The sequence below is a fragment of the Excalfactoria chinensis genome, chromosome 7 (assembly GCF_039878825.1).
Source record: "Excalfactoria chinensis isolate bCotChi1 chromosome 7, bCotChi1.hap2, whole genome shotgun sequence".
NCBI classification, from domain to species: Eukaryota; Metazoa; Chordata; class Aves; order Galliformes; family Phasianidae; genus Excalfactoria; species Excalfactoria chinensis.
In genome coordinates, this window is record NC_092831.1 from 20,899,420 (window position 1) to 20,914,437 (window position 15,018).

The 15,018-nt window shown below is 37.8% G+C and overlaps 1 protein-coding gene across 11 annotated transcripts in view; it reads right to left on the minus strand.

Annotated features, from left to right (window-relative positions):
* ZNF385B (zinc finger protein 385B) overlaps positions 1 to 15,018 on the minus strand; it is a 153,823-nt gene that overhangs the window by 30,977 nt on the left and 107,828 nt on the right. For all 11 annotated transcript variants that reach the window (XM_072342213.1, XM_072342220.1, XM_072342214.1 and 8 more), the window contains one exon: positions 1,214 to 1,324. In XM_072342213.1, the coding sequence (XP_072198314.1) occupies positions 1,214 to 1,324 (111 nt within the window). The remainder of the gene's footprint in view (positions 1 to 1,213; positions 1,325 to 15,018) is intronic.

A 15,018-nucleotide genomic window follows, 5' to 3' on the forward strand; every position in this document is an offset into this window, starting at 1 on the left:
TATGCCGCTGAGTTGCGATTCAATCTGTCTGCCTTGAAGTACTGTTTGACCATCCGAATGTCAGTGTGAAATCCTCTAGTGACAGGACCTGCCATCAAAAGGGACTCCGTAGAAGGAGAGGGAAGAGCAGGAACAAGCTGAGCCACCCTTTCAGAGTGGAAATAAGATCCTACTCAGAAGAAAGATTCAGATCCACACGGCCCACAAATTTTTAAGAACTATACTGGTTCCTTGTTTTAATCAGTAAAAGTGGGTATTTTGATCAGGAATCAGAGCAGAAAAGATATTTTTTTAAACCTAAACCTTAACCTTAAAAAGGAAACATAAATGGATTAAATTGTAAAAAAAAATGACTTTTGAAATCTGTTAACTAAGTGGATATTGCCACTTCAAAGAAAGTTTAGTAAGCTTGTCAGATGATGACAGATTTGATTCAAAAATCAATTTGAAGGTGAAATATCAATGCTTCAAAACCCATGCCAGGCTAGACAAGAAAGTAAAACTGGGGAAATTACATTGGTTACCACTTCAAAAGGCAATGGCAGAGACAAGAGAAAATCAGAGCAATAGATGCCGACTTTATAGGCCTTTGTTGGGAAAGTTTAGTAGCAACAAGACCTCAGCAGACTTGAGGAACATCCTTCAAACTGTTTCTTACAACAGTGAAATATCTAACATTCTTGAAAGATACAAATACTCAAAATTGTTACAACTGAAAGTTGCTGGAAAGGTGACTTTATTAAGAAATCCAGAAACGTTATCAGAAAGAACATAGGAACAACAGGAAAAAGGTTGTCTTTTGAAAAGAAAGGTATGACATGAAGAGAAGACAGTATTTCTGTCTGCTCCCTCTTGAATGTTACTGGACTGTCCCATGGGTTATTGTCAATGTATGTGGCATGGGATATCATAACATTCTATATCTGAAAACACAGATGTGCTGCTTTAGTAGCATTTCAGAATATGGTTGATGGCAAATCATGTTTAAAAAGTTAGCATCTTGAATTTGAGAAAAAGCACAGCCGGCTCATCAGGTATCAGGACAAAGGTATATGGCAGCACTCATTGCCAGACTTCTAGCTCTAAGTGGGCAAAACATCAACCCAGAGGTTTGGGCAGAATGTATGCAGATCAGTAACTATCAACTTGGAGAAAAGAAGCTTGTATTAATCATACCTACTTTGAATAATGAAAGAAAATAGCCAGTACTCACATCAGAGTTAAAGCGAAGCTGGCAGACATTACAGGAAATTACTTGCTTCTTCTTTGGGGGAATGGACACTCCAAACGTATGGTTTATGACTGCTTTTTGCACAGGATCCATCTAGAGAACAAACAAGAATCCATTTACAACTTCTCTCAGCATATAGTAAAAGAAAAAGAAAAAGAAAAAAGAAAAAACAAAACAAAACAAAACAAACAAACAAACAAACAAACAAACAAAACCCACCAACTTTATGCCAGAAGCCTGTTCTTGAATTTTGGAGATAAATAAGAAGAGATAATTAGATTTAACACAGGTTCAGGAACTGGTAGCCTTACAAAGACCTTATGGGAAAAAAAAAAAAAAAAAAAAAAAAGGAAGCACCATTGTTGCTGCCACTCTCTGGCTACCAAAAACTCCCTTCCCAAATCCGGCACATTGTCTATGCTCTCAATGCTTCAGTCACATCTGAATTGCAGAGAGCCTCCTGAAAGCCTACCCCTATCACCCGGTGATTCAACAGACATTTTGAAAAATCACTTTTTGCCCTGTAAGAAAAGTCAGGGTCATTTAACTCTCTCCTCTTGGAGACTTCTTTGTGAGAGGAGGTCCTTCGCAGGCTCCATTAGGAACTTTTCCTACTAAGAAAATAATCACAATCCTCCCAACACTTCCATGCAGAAGTGACGACAGACAAATTCAGAGGAGTGGGCAGAACGTGTTGGCCCCAGAAAAGGGTACCAGTCACCACACTTCAGAAAACATTTTGACACTGGAAAAACTGAGATAAAAGAAGCACTGAATATATTAATCGTAAATTTGCTAGAGCATTTTCACAAACTGGAAATGATTATATCTGAGCTTAATATCAGGACTGTTGCTAGCAATCAGTTTAAAGTACCCTCCAGGCCAGAGAGCTCTGTTAACATGGGAAGATGGGAACAGCACTGGAACTTATAATTGCTACTGAGGCCTACATTAAGCATAACGTTCATGATACAGTATGGATAAAAATTAAAATGAACTTACTGGTTCAGTTTTTTTTGACTCAAACACTGTTTCAATTCACATAAAAAGTATTACTGGACTGATCTCCTAGCAGTACAGCTCAGAGAAGGAGGCTGGAGCAGGTGACCTCTGAGGTCCTCTCTAACCTCCATCATCCAATGAGCCTCTGTGCACATGCAATCCTCTATACTTATTTAACACAGGAAATGGATTCTGGAAAGGAGACAGGGAAAATGGCAATCTTCAAGAAAAGCTAAATGCTTATTTTCCAACCTTGCTTTTAAGCCACCACAAAAGATAATAGCTCAATTTGCTATAAATATGTATTTCTCTGAAGCTCTTCTTGCAGCCACAGTGATGATTTTTCCTTTAAAGCATTGTCTTAAGAAAACAAACCTGGCTATGTAATCCTGGATGACACACATCACCTATTTGATACTAAGCTGAGTTACAAAAGGAAGCACTAAAAGTTGAAGATAATACTTTATTAGTTAAAGAATAATAATTGTTTAGTTAGCTGCTGCTTCCAGAGTCTCTAAACTTGAAGATTGTAATTCTCCCTTGGTACAAAATCATTCTTTCAGAGAAATCTGTGCTGATGAGGACTTCCTCTACACATATACACATGTTGAAGCTCACAAATTTAAGAAACCACTTTTGCATCATAGCTCCAGTAATTTTTTATCTAACATTCAACCCTTACATTTTTTAAAATGTATTTATTTGGACTGAAGCTAGACAGATTTCTTGCCAGATTCCTCTTAAGCCAAACACATGATTTTGTAAATGTTATCACTAACAAATTTTCTGGATATAACTTCTAATCAGCTTCTGTCATTAATTCTGGATTTCAGTGCCATCAAGATAAAGCATTAAAAGAAACAATTACAATTTTAAAAAGCCATTTTGAATGAACTACTGACTTATAAATGTAAATGTGCTGTTGCAATTGATGCGATAAAGTCTACAATATAAACCAAAATAAATATCCCTGTTCCTTTTTTCATCTACTTCTAGAATAAAGTAACAGTATCAACTTTAAGTTCATCATATAACAAAAATAAAAAATAAAAAATAAAAATGTTTCTCACTTGTACCACTTATTGCATTCCCCTGCATAATATTGTACAATTATACATGCAGATTAAAAGTTTTTCAGCATTCATTTTATAATAGATCTGCCAGTCAATATTATAAAACCCATATATTAAATTTATATATAATAAAATTTATATAGTAAAATATTTCTATGTCACTAGAGATAGAATTTTTTTCCTTAGAGTATATGCTTTGCTTTTGAACTTAACTAGCAATTGGCAGATCAAGCCAACTAGAACAAGACAGTAATGCTGAAAAGTACCTCAATCATTTGAAGTGTCTGAGATCAGCGAGAAGAAATAGCCAAAATACCCACTAGCATCTGCTAGTGAGTTAAATAAAAAAGGAGAGAAAAAGCAGCAATACTCAAGGAGTCCTCTGTGCGTACCAGATAGCAATCCACAGTGCTAGCATTAGCAGACGCCAGCTCAAAAGCACACAAAGCAGACTATGCACAAAGTCCTAGCTTCAAACAGACGCACAGCACAAGGACAAGTTCCCAAATAGATCAGCTCCTGCTGCCTCCAGACAGTGCCACTTGGGCTCCCCTGGGAGCAGTTACTGATTCTGCCCAAACCTGATCCCTGCACATCGCCTGGTCACAATTAGAATTCAAGAAGCACAACATTAACAATTAATAGCTTTTAAATGTATCAGAAACTAGGGTGGATTACAGGATGCTGGAAAAATTAAAGAGTATCCCTATTAGACGATTAACGCTGCAGGGTAAGCTGATCTCAGATCTCTAAACAGAATTATCCTCTTCATTGCAGGGAGAGAGGGAGGAAATTATTTATTGAGGTATATATTAGGAAATGACGCAGCACAGTTGGTGCAGTTGGGAGCACCAGTATTTAAAAAGCAATTCTGTAAACTGGGTTTATTCTAGAAATAATAACTGCAACTAAACAGCCACCACAAATAATAAAATGCTGCACTAAGTGGTTTCTGTTACAGTGTAACAATTAATCAATAAATAAATGGTTCTGGTAGCCATAGCCAAATTTAACAACTTTTAGTCTTGTACACCGACTTCAGTTCATTTAACAAAAAGTTGAATTTAAGACAACTTTTCAGCAAAGCTGGATAGACTACTATTTTGCAATGAGTCTGCTAAAAGCCACCTGAACCACTACCGTGAGCAAAGATTAACAGAATCTAGACAGGTTTCAGCAGTAATCTCTTTCTTCTGTTTTCCAATTTCATAACATGCAAACGTGAGAGACACGTAGAGCCACTGAGGCTGGTGATAGTGACTTTCAGGGTACTTCAGAAATGCTGGTGCAGTAAAAAAAACAAAATGACAGAAATGCTAAAGTCTACTACACCTCCTCCTAGCCTACTGTCTTGCACCTCCAAACAGCCATATTTAGTGAGCAAGAGAACAAAAGCAGCAGGAACATACATGCCTTTTCTGCCAACTATTATCACAGTATTCACTTTTTTTTTTTCCCCAACATAAGTATTTCAGAACTAGGAATGCTTATTAGTGAATGAATATTAGTAAAAACTCCACACTTTCCACTGAGATCCATTCCCTACAATCTGCTGTGCCAAGAGACAGTTATTCTTCATTAAGCCTAGCTCTTTCTAAGACCTGTACCACATATCTAGGTAACTGTGCATTACTTGATCTTTCTACACACAGAAGCTGTCCCGTTCTTTGGAGAATATTTGTTGTCCTTCTCAATTCCACTATATTAGTACAAATTCCATGAAGTATTTTGAAGAGATGGATAGGAACCATATCCCATACTCAGGGTGGACTAGTAATGAACTCTGAGCTGATGTTTTCATGGAATTACGTATCACAATCTCACAAGCACACACTCAATTCTTAGAGAGAAAAACAAACAAATGACAGAAAAGCTAGGTATTATTTCTAGGCCTTAAAAAAATAAAAATAAAAAATAAAAGAATTAGTACAAGCTACTTTGCAAGAAAATATGGTTTTTAATGGTATTGCAAACCCTGAATATTTTAATTAATTTCTACTCAGGTACAATCTCCAGTTTAAAAGACTGGATAAACCCCAATTTATCCAAGCTAAAGTTTTATATGAGCTGAAGCTTTTTGTTCTTGCCTAGAATCCAGGCAGTCTAATAACAAAGCAGAAAGGCTAAGTTGCCTTCTCTACTTAATGACCTAACTCCTACGCTTTCATTTTACCCCTGGTCCACTTAGCCATTAATTCAGACTAAACAAGCATCATACTTGCTACTGCAACCACTCCAACAAAAATCTACACACTAAAACTGTCTTCTCATAACAGCAGCAATAAAGCCCCTATTTCATGGCACTGGAACTCTGGCATCTCCAAATCACAGTCAAGTTTAACATTGTGACAGGGAATTTATAGCCTACATTCAGCTACCTCTTATCATAACAACTCTCAGGTCAAGCTTAAGAGTTTTCTGTTGAATATCAATATCAGTTGTCTGTAACAGAATATCAATAGGCTGCTATAAGAGATTTAATGGAGTATCACTTAACTACTGGACATTAAGAAACTTTTGTACAGACACTGAGAGCAGCCTTAAGGCATACTATGCTGTTCTACACTAATAAAACACAATTTTCAACCATATGTGGAAAGAACTGACAATATAATCCAGTGCTTCCCTCTGGCAATCAAAGCAAGCAAACAGTGGCATACATAAATTAGCAATACAAGACAGAAACTAAATAAAGTTCTGGGATTTTTCCAAATGGCTAGACAATCCACTTATGTGTGTGTTTTTAAAAATTATTATTATAAGCAAGCACCTAAGCAAACACCAGTAAACATTCTGCAGATCAGACCTTCCCAATGTCCCTCTTGGTCACAAGGCCATATGAGGACATGGGCTCATTCTGTGTTTGTGCTCCAGACGTCAGCAAAGCTGAGCAGGTTGCCATCATGCTGAATGGTGATTCACTGAAGCTCATCGTAAATTCTGCCACATACAGCCTTCTACCAGAATGGTGCACATCATGATGACTAAGGTGGTTATGGAAGTAAACAGCTGTACTCAACACAGAGCACGTACTTAAACTGCTCACTGTAAAACTAGATACATTGTGGTGCGACATTAGATATGCTTGGCAAATCCAGACTGGTAGAAGTCTGGTCTTTCCAAGCTTGCACTGTTTTTGTCACATCAGAGAAAGTATTTCTCACTGGGCTAATTCTCACAGCAGTTCACCATTCAAGTGCACACTACGCTGTTTCACATTTCCTTGTTTTTTTTTTTTGTTTTTTTTTTTTTTTTTTTTAACATTACTAGGAACAGCCAAAGCAGCTTTGCTGATGCATACCACTGACTTTTTGTATAGAAACTCTGACAATGCTGTCCACATTTTAGCCTAGCTCACCTAGCAGAGAATGCATCCAAGAGATGTATCTCTATATGGCAAGCATGCAAACACCATCTCACTAATTGCAATATTTGGATGTTCAAAAAAATCAGGGAGACATAAATGATCACAGAATCATATGAGTTGGAAGAGATCTTTAAAGGCCATCTGGTTCCACTCCCTTTAATGAACAGAGCCCTATCTAGCCTGACCTGAAGAGTTTCCAGGGATGGGGTCTACACCACATCTCTGGGAAGTCTGTTCCAGTGCTTCTCTATCCTTGTAAAAATGTTTTTCCTTATAAATCTCCCTTCTTTTTGTTTGGAATCATTTCTCCCTGTCCTATCACAAAAGGATCAGTTACTGAGACAGGGAAGAGATTCCAGATTGCCCACAGCTGATTCAGAAACAAATATTTAATTAGAATACATAATATTAGAAGACAACATAATATTCTTTTGTTGTAATGCTGTGGTCTAAGAGGGGGTTGCTTTTAATGCTTTTTGCTGATTAACAAACCACCATCTCTATTACTGTTCTTGTACATTAGGCATTTGCAGACAGTATAACATTTGAATCTTGCTCAAGTCAAAACCAAACTTACACATGTTGGAACAAATCCATGACTTTATCAAAAACGTCTGCCCTCTCACTCTCTAAAATGAAAAAAATATATATATGAAGGTCTGAGTAGATGCCTACCCCCAAGTGCAAACATACATAAGCTTGCACTTCTTCCATCCATCGAGACAAGTCTGACCTCAGGGACTAATACTTCACTTCCCTCCCACATGGTTTCCAAAACACAGGAACACTGTACCCTGAACACAAACCTTCCTGAATACAACTCATCACTGTTTGTCTCTCCACATCTCGATCAATTTGGCAGCAAGCTCCAGCTTCCCCAAGGAAAACGGTGTTTGTGAGAGCCGTGACCCCTGCACACTATCAGTAGTCAGGGAGATCAGCCCAAAGGCATTTAAAAGAAAAACAAAAATCCTGCTGTAATTCACTTGCTAACATGTCAGATACTGCAGAAACCCATGAAGAGTTGTTGAAATAACAGTTGGTATTTAAAAAATAAAAAAGGAAAGAGAAACCTTTGGAGTTTACATTTCAACATCACTTTTAGTACAAGTCCCAGAGCTGGGAACAGCCTTTTATGTATTAAAAGAGATGAAATATTAATAAATTCAGCTCCATCAATTTCCTTTTAGAGGTTACTGTTGAACTAATTTTATTTTTGAAAATTCTACATTATTTCTGCTAACAGAGCTGCAGGGCTGGAACCCAGGACTTGGGACATTGATTTTCTGTCTCCTGACAGTAGCAGCTGGGCTCTTCTTCGTTATGTCCACTCCCACGGCATAATGCAGTGTCCCCTATTGTACTACCCTCTTGCATGTTCCCCTTTAAAGTCTAGCTCACACTGGAAAATAAAGGACAATTCCTGATTCTCTGTGCTTGTATGTGCAATCACAAAGAATACTGAAAGCACTGTCTACAGTAATTTAAAGACTTATTTTAGTTTAAAAGAAGCCATTACACCTGATTTCTTAAAAAAATTAAAATAAAAAATAAAAGAATTTTAAAAAGCATGACAATTTTACAAACCAGAGAGCTTCAGCCTTTCCTATGACAAAATCTGATACTGTGTGGTCAACTAGACCCAAATTTTAGAGGTGGGGGGGGGAGAGGGAACACACATACCATACCTTGATTAAAGAGTTTTCAAATAAGATAAATTTATAACATCACAGGGGAAATGATGATAATGGAGTATTCCCACAGCTAACATCCACACCTTGCTTTGCATGTTACAAAGCACTCCATCTAGTTGTGTCTCACTCAATTAGATTAAAGGGCACCCTAATGTCTGTGTGCGTAGGTACTTGTACACTGCAATCAGATCAGCATTTAACCTTCACTTTGATAAACCAAGTAAGCTGAATTTCTTAAGCCTCTCATTATAAAAGCCTTGATTCATTTGTTAGTTTTTCCTCTGACTCCTCTTCAGATTTTCAATAAGTCACTGAAGTATAGGCACTAGAAGTGACAACAGTATGCTCCAATATACTCTGTCTTTACCTACTTAATTAAATCTTTTTTTTTTTTTTTTTTTTTTTTTTAAACCAAGAAATGCATTAATCTTCCTGCTTCAGCATCAGCTTGGGAAGCTCAGCTCTACGTTTCACTGACAGGCTCATTTATCCATCTGGTGAGCTAATACAAACAATTTTGCTGTATTTTGACCTAGTCAGAGAGAAGCAGTCAGCTCAAGCTCCACAGCTAGGAGCCCTAGGTCAAAGCAGAGGCTGCTTTCAGTCAGGTTTTCACTTAAAAAATTTAACTTGCAAGAACTCATCTGACCAAGCTCACTGAGGCCAAGGATGAAGTCTGGCCTTATTGGTAGAATTTTATTTCTCCTAAACCAGTGCAAAATAGTGGCTTAGATCAACATAAACAAAAAGAAAACAATTTTATACTATCTGACTCAAAACCAGGGTTCTTCTGATCTTCTACTCTTCTGTTCACTCCATCTGCGCATTTTCTAGTTTAAATCAAGAAATTAAAGAAAAAAAAAAAGCGAATACTTTAATTTCCTTCTCTTCACCCATAGATATATGCACATTAAAAATAAACCTTGGTTGATAAAATCATAATTAAGAAAGCCTTAAAAAAAAATCTCCAAAAATGAAATGCCACTGCTGATTTAGAAATTACTGTGAAAAAAATATTACAATATTTGATGCCTATGGAAAGGCTTAACTCACAGAAGGAATTGGTGAGGTACAATTAATTACACAAATAAAAACTTCTGAATCTGGTCTTATCACAATGATGATACAGATACATAAAAGGACTGAGTTTCTAAATATGCTGTTAGACAATGAAGTATTCAGGAAGTTTCTGTTTATAATACATATAACTCTTAAAATAGCAACAGACCAAATCTGAGGAAAACAAACAAACAAACAAAAAAAACAAACAAACAGAGAAAGTAGAAACTCAATGGCTCAAAAAAATACTTTAGCAATATGGCTATTTCCCACCCCTTTGTGACTCTACTGACTTCAACTGTACTTGTATTATTCACCTGTAAAACGGGGTTAAAAATATTTTCAACCTCACAAAGAAAGCAGAAAGGTCTAAATAACATGTTTACAGCTATTCAAAATCCTCTGGTGGAAGATGCTCTATATCTGCTACTTATTAAGGCTGCTACTATTATTCAGAACACTTGGCTGTGTTAAGTTAAATGAATAACACTACCAGAAATATATATTGCCTTCAGATACAGTTCTTTTCAGATACATATTCTTTTTATGCTATCTATTACCACCTGACAATAAAACAATCTGAATAGGTAAAATAATAGGAAACATTAGCTTCCAATAGAATTCTGCCAAAAGACTCAAGCTTAAGAGGTAGCAGTCAGAAAAGCTTAGATAGTATGTGAAGTGAGCAAGATTTCTGATTTTTGCTTTCTTCTTTGAGGATGACCTTAGACCTCACTCTTTCTTCTTAGATGTCTGCTTTAGGTTTTGCTAGCAGTTTGCTTGCTCCCTGCCTATTCCAGAACAGCAATATCACATGAAACTGAAAGGTGTCCTGTTAGGTAGATCTTAATTTCCTCTACACATCTGAACCCTGCTAAGAGAGGTTAGAGGCAAATACATGGCCTCAATCAATACTGCGAACAGTAGACAATAAGAACACAGGAAGACTAGTCTTCAAAATGAAACAGTACTGTTACCTTCCACATATTAAAGATATGTATTTAAAAAGAGGGTAAGTTATATATATAATCATATATATGCATTTGAATATAAGTGTATGAAATGGATGAATACAAATGAGAAACGACTCAGAACTGAAAATTTCATAATGTTAGCTGACAACTGTCACCTGCTCTCCACAGTAACAAATAATAGACTTTCTTCATACAAAAATCAATAATGATGTTTCTGGCTTCAGGGTGTTTTGATCAGTACCACACATGACATAAACAGCCTCTACAGTTCTTTTGATTAAAAAAACAAAACAAAAAAACACTTAGCATTTGGTTGAGTCTCTAAAATAACATTATATTTCTCATCAAACCTGCTGAAAAAACACAGAATAATGTGTTTGCATTGTTTTTAAATCCAGGTGAATGAGAAGCAAAGCAGACAAAGGGAGAAACCAGTCTTTTCTAATACATGAACAAGAAAGGCTGTTCTCTTTCCATGGCCTTCACTTGGGGAAGCAACTGAGTTTTGTCTGTCTCCGCTGTGGGACCAGACAGGCTGTGACCACAGAAGACTGGGCTGAAAGCCCAGCTCTTGGAATAAGCCCCACTCTGGCAGCTGAAATGGGCTGGTCACCACCTCAGAGCTGGGCACCAGCAGCTCTCAGGCATGCTAACAGAAGACAAGCCTCATGTTATGACTTTAAATTGTAGTGTGCTATTTCTAAATTGTCATAAAAAAAAGGGCATCTAAATTGAAAGGACAGCAGTTACACCCACATAAAGAGTGTGCAACATGCATTAACTCTCAGCTAAATTCTTATCATTTATTAACTAATAATGTAATCCTTTTTTCCTCACAGAGAGCTCAAGGCAGCTGTAAGAGAGGGCAGGAACACTGAGTAGCCAGCAGGCTGCATAAGTAGGTGCTTCTGCATTCATCTGACACTTCAGGAATTCAGATTTTATTAAGCTGCTCCAGAGTTTTTCTTAGGATAAGAGACCTTGTAATTATAAACTACTGGGATCTTTATAAATACAGTGGTGCAATATGTATGTCTAAGATTACAATTTTGTGACTGTGTGCATTGAGAATAGATGTTTTAGTCACAGCTTATTTGCAAAATATCCTTCAGTGGTCTAATGCCTAAAATATTTAAGGCTAACAACCCTCTCACTTTAAGCAGGGCTTCCTCATGCCATAATGACACTACTAACTTAAGTAAGGAATTCAGTGATGACCAAGGCTTCTTAGCCATTCCCTATGCTGACTGGGAGAAGGAATAAATAATGGCAGAGGTGTCAGGGATACTAAATCCCAGCTTTCTAGGAAGGCAGATGAAACATGCCACTGAGGACTAGACATTCTGGAGGATTTGGGATTTGTATGTAGAGACTGCTAGGATTTCTCTGCAGAAATTGCAGTACTGTAAGGAATAAAGCTGCTGAACTTAAATCTACGCGCAAGTCTCCATTTTTCAGGTTTTATTGTGGAGTTCCAAAGCCTCTGCCCTCCTCCCCAGTAAATACCTCAGAAAACATGAAATGGACTCTTTTTCTTCCCTCTTTGTAACATGTAGCAGGCTAATTCTTCATGATGTAGTTCAGTGATTTGGGCTATGATCTGGAAAACACAACCTATGCAGACTCCAGAATAACTGAAAGTGAAGGAGGAGCATTTCTAAGTGCTCCACAAAGGAGCAGAGGAAAACCTGAAGTGCCTTGTGTGCCTGCATTAACTATACAGAGGCTAGTATTATATCAATAAGAAAAATAGTGTCACTTCTTGGTTTAAAACAAAACATTCAGCTACTCCACAACTATTAAGGTTAATTGCTTAAATTTCTTTTCTGTGTTCTCCGTCAATGAGGATAAGAATCAAACAGTCATAGAATCATTAAGGTTGGAAAAGACCATTAAGATTACCAAGTCCAACCATCAACCCATCACTACCATGCACCTTAACCCACGGCTCTCAGTGCCACGTTCCTTTACTCAAACACCTCCAAGGATGGTGACCTTATCACCTCTCTTGGCAGCCTATGCCAGTGCCTTACCACTCTTCCTGAGAATAATTTTTTCCTAATATCCAACCAGAAAGGTATTGCTGTTTTGAAATTTCACATGCTCTCTGAAGCCAAACGTTTCTGAGGGAGATGAACAGAGCAGGCCCTGCTCCCTTGGCACCATACAGAGGGGAGAAGCGGAACTGAAAGCCCATGGTCAGGCTGCAAGGGTACAGGGCAATGGGCTGGCACCAGTCATCTGACTGCACCTCTAGTCCACATCTGTATGAAAGGCTGAGCTCTGGAGTATGCTTTGGCATGGCAGCAGGGGCTGATATGCAGATCTTGCAAATGAAACTGAAAGCTGCTACACTTCAGTGCAGGAGAGGCTCCTGGTGCAGGGCAAGAAGCCATCAATACAAGGCACTGTGTTCTGATTTGCTTGATTAGGGGCCCTGCAAATACCAGGGAGAGCAAACAAGAACTGAAGAGGTAGAAACTGAAAATGAGGGACATAACTTAAAGTGCAGGAGAGGAAAGAGCAAATTAGTCTCTGCTGATACTCTTGGGGACAGGCCAGGGATACTTTGTCCAGGCAAGGCTAATGATGGAGAAAAGACAGAGATATCTGACCACATTACCAGTCAGCTCCTCCTTCCCTTCCTGCAGCCCATTCCAGCTGGCTCACTTTCCCTGGCAGATGTGAAATACTTCTGGTTCGCTTTGCAGTGGAGACCTCAAGTCTAACACAAAGACTTAGCAGAGCCTTCTGCTTGAAGAACAGGCAATGAAGCAGCAACAGTGTTACGTTCGTTAACCATGACGAGAGTAGAAACAGGCATTTAAAAACCAATCCTGTTCTAGCTAGATGGGACATATCTTGCTAATGTGAATGCTACAAGAGATAGTATAATCTTTGATTACCCCTGAGGCCATAACAAACTTAGAAGGAAGCATATGAACTGCTGATTATTTTCTATGATGATAGAATCTCAGAAATTGCTGACATTGCTTTTGTGCAGACTGACAGGTCCCTGACTGCACTTTTTGACTGAATCATAAAGTGCTACTCTCATTTCAGGGCAAGGTAGAACGTGTAGCTTTCAGAATTTTTTTTCCCTGAGGCCTATATAACCCCCAAAGGGAGATACAGGCAGCAATCCTTTAGTTTGCTTTGTGAGATAAACTCTTGCTTTCAACCACTTTAGCATATGCATAGCGATAATCATCTGTGATGTAACCACAGCGCATTTTCCCTCACTTGGTCCACAAGACAAATGACATAAGAAAATGATTCAGGGAGAAAGAAGAATACAATGAATGAAGCCATGTGGTGAAAGCCAGGGCATGTAAAATTCAAGATTAGACTATAATAGAAGCACAATGAGGGGACCTAATTAAAACTGTACAGTAATGTTAACTTTGATTTTCACTATGTACTTGACTTTGAAATCTCACAGATCTTAAAATGTAATCAACAAACAAGAAGTTACGTGGTAAGGAAACACTGAAATCATTTTTGCATGTTACAGAACTGTATTTATCAATACCCTTTTGCAGAGCATCCTTTCCAAATTGGAGGTACCAGTCAGGGAACTCCCTATGAAGTTGGATCTACTTCTGCTACAAATAAAACTATTCTAAGTAATATCAGTCCAATATTTGATTCAAATTCTGCATTTCAGATGGAGAAGTATGAGCAATTGAGCAAGAGCTTACAAAACTTGGTGCCAGAGACAGCATGCTGCCCCCTTTGGATCTGCTGCTTGCAGTGCTTCTGAGAGTGCTCTTTTGTGCAGCAATTCAAGTTCAGAGAGTGACAGACTGGTCACACCTGTTCTGCTCTGATAAAACCATTTGTGGGTGCTCTGAGAAGTCCAGGAAGAACAGAGCAAAACCTTGCTGCTTGGAGTACTTTGTTCTGCACTCAGAACTGATACACTCAAACAAAAAAGCCTCTTTACTAAGGGACCAAGGAATGTATCCAAAAGAATCAGTACAAGCATTCTCTCTCTAATTTGTCCTATATAATAAGCAAATCCCAAAGAACAAACAAAAATTTACTTGGAGTACAAATAGATAAATACTACTTGTTTTCATGAGAAACAGAACAGAGGCATCTTAAAGTAAATCTCACAATTGCATCAAGAAATAAATTACACCTAGGATAGTCTTTCCTTTCAAAAAGAGTCTTCTCATCATTTTGTCTGAAAGCATACCATGCAGAGAGAAGCAAGCAATCAGAATATGTTCACAAACAAAATGGGGACACCAGTGTTTCATCCATATTGCCACACATTTTCAGAATTGAAAACTGTTAAAGTTAATGATAGAAATCTCAGGTAAGCCCTTTTTTATATGTTTCCATCTAGAAGCGAACTTACTTTGGAAATGCGGTAGGGGTGCTCCTTTAAACAGGTTGCTAGCTAATATAATTTACCTCAGTTTTCTTACTGTTAGTTGTTGTACCAAACTCTTAAGATTTCATCAGAAATCACCTTCTGATAGAGAATTGAAAACCATTTCTGATGCAAATAAGTCCTCTTGAGGCAACACTTCTTTTTCTCATCTTCAGTGAATACAGACAAAGATGAACAGAGGCATATGCTTGTGTTTTTTCTCAGCCCTACCAAAGG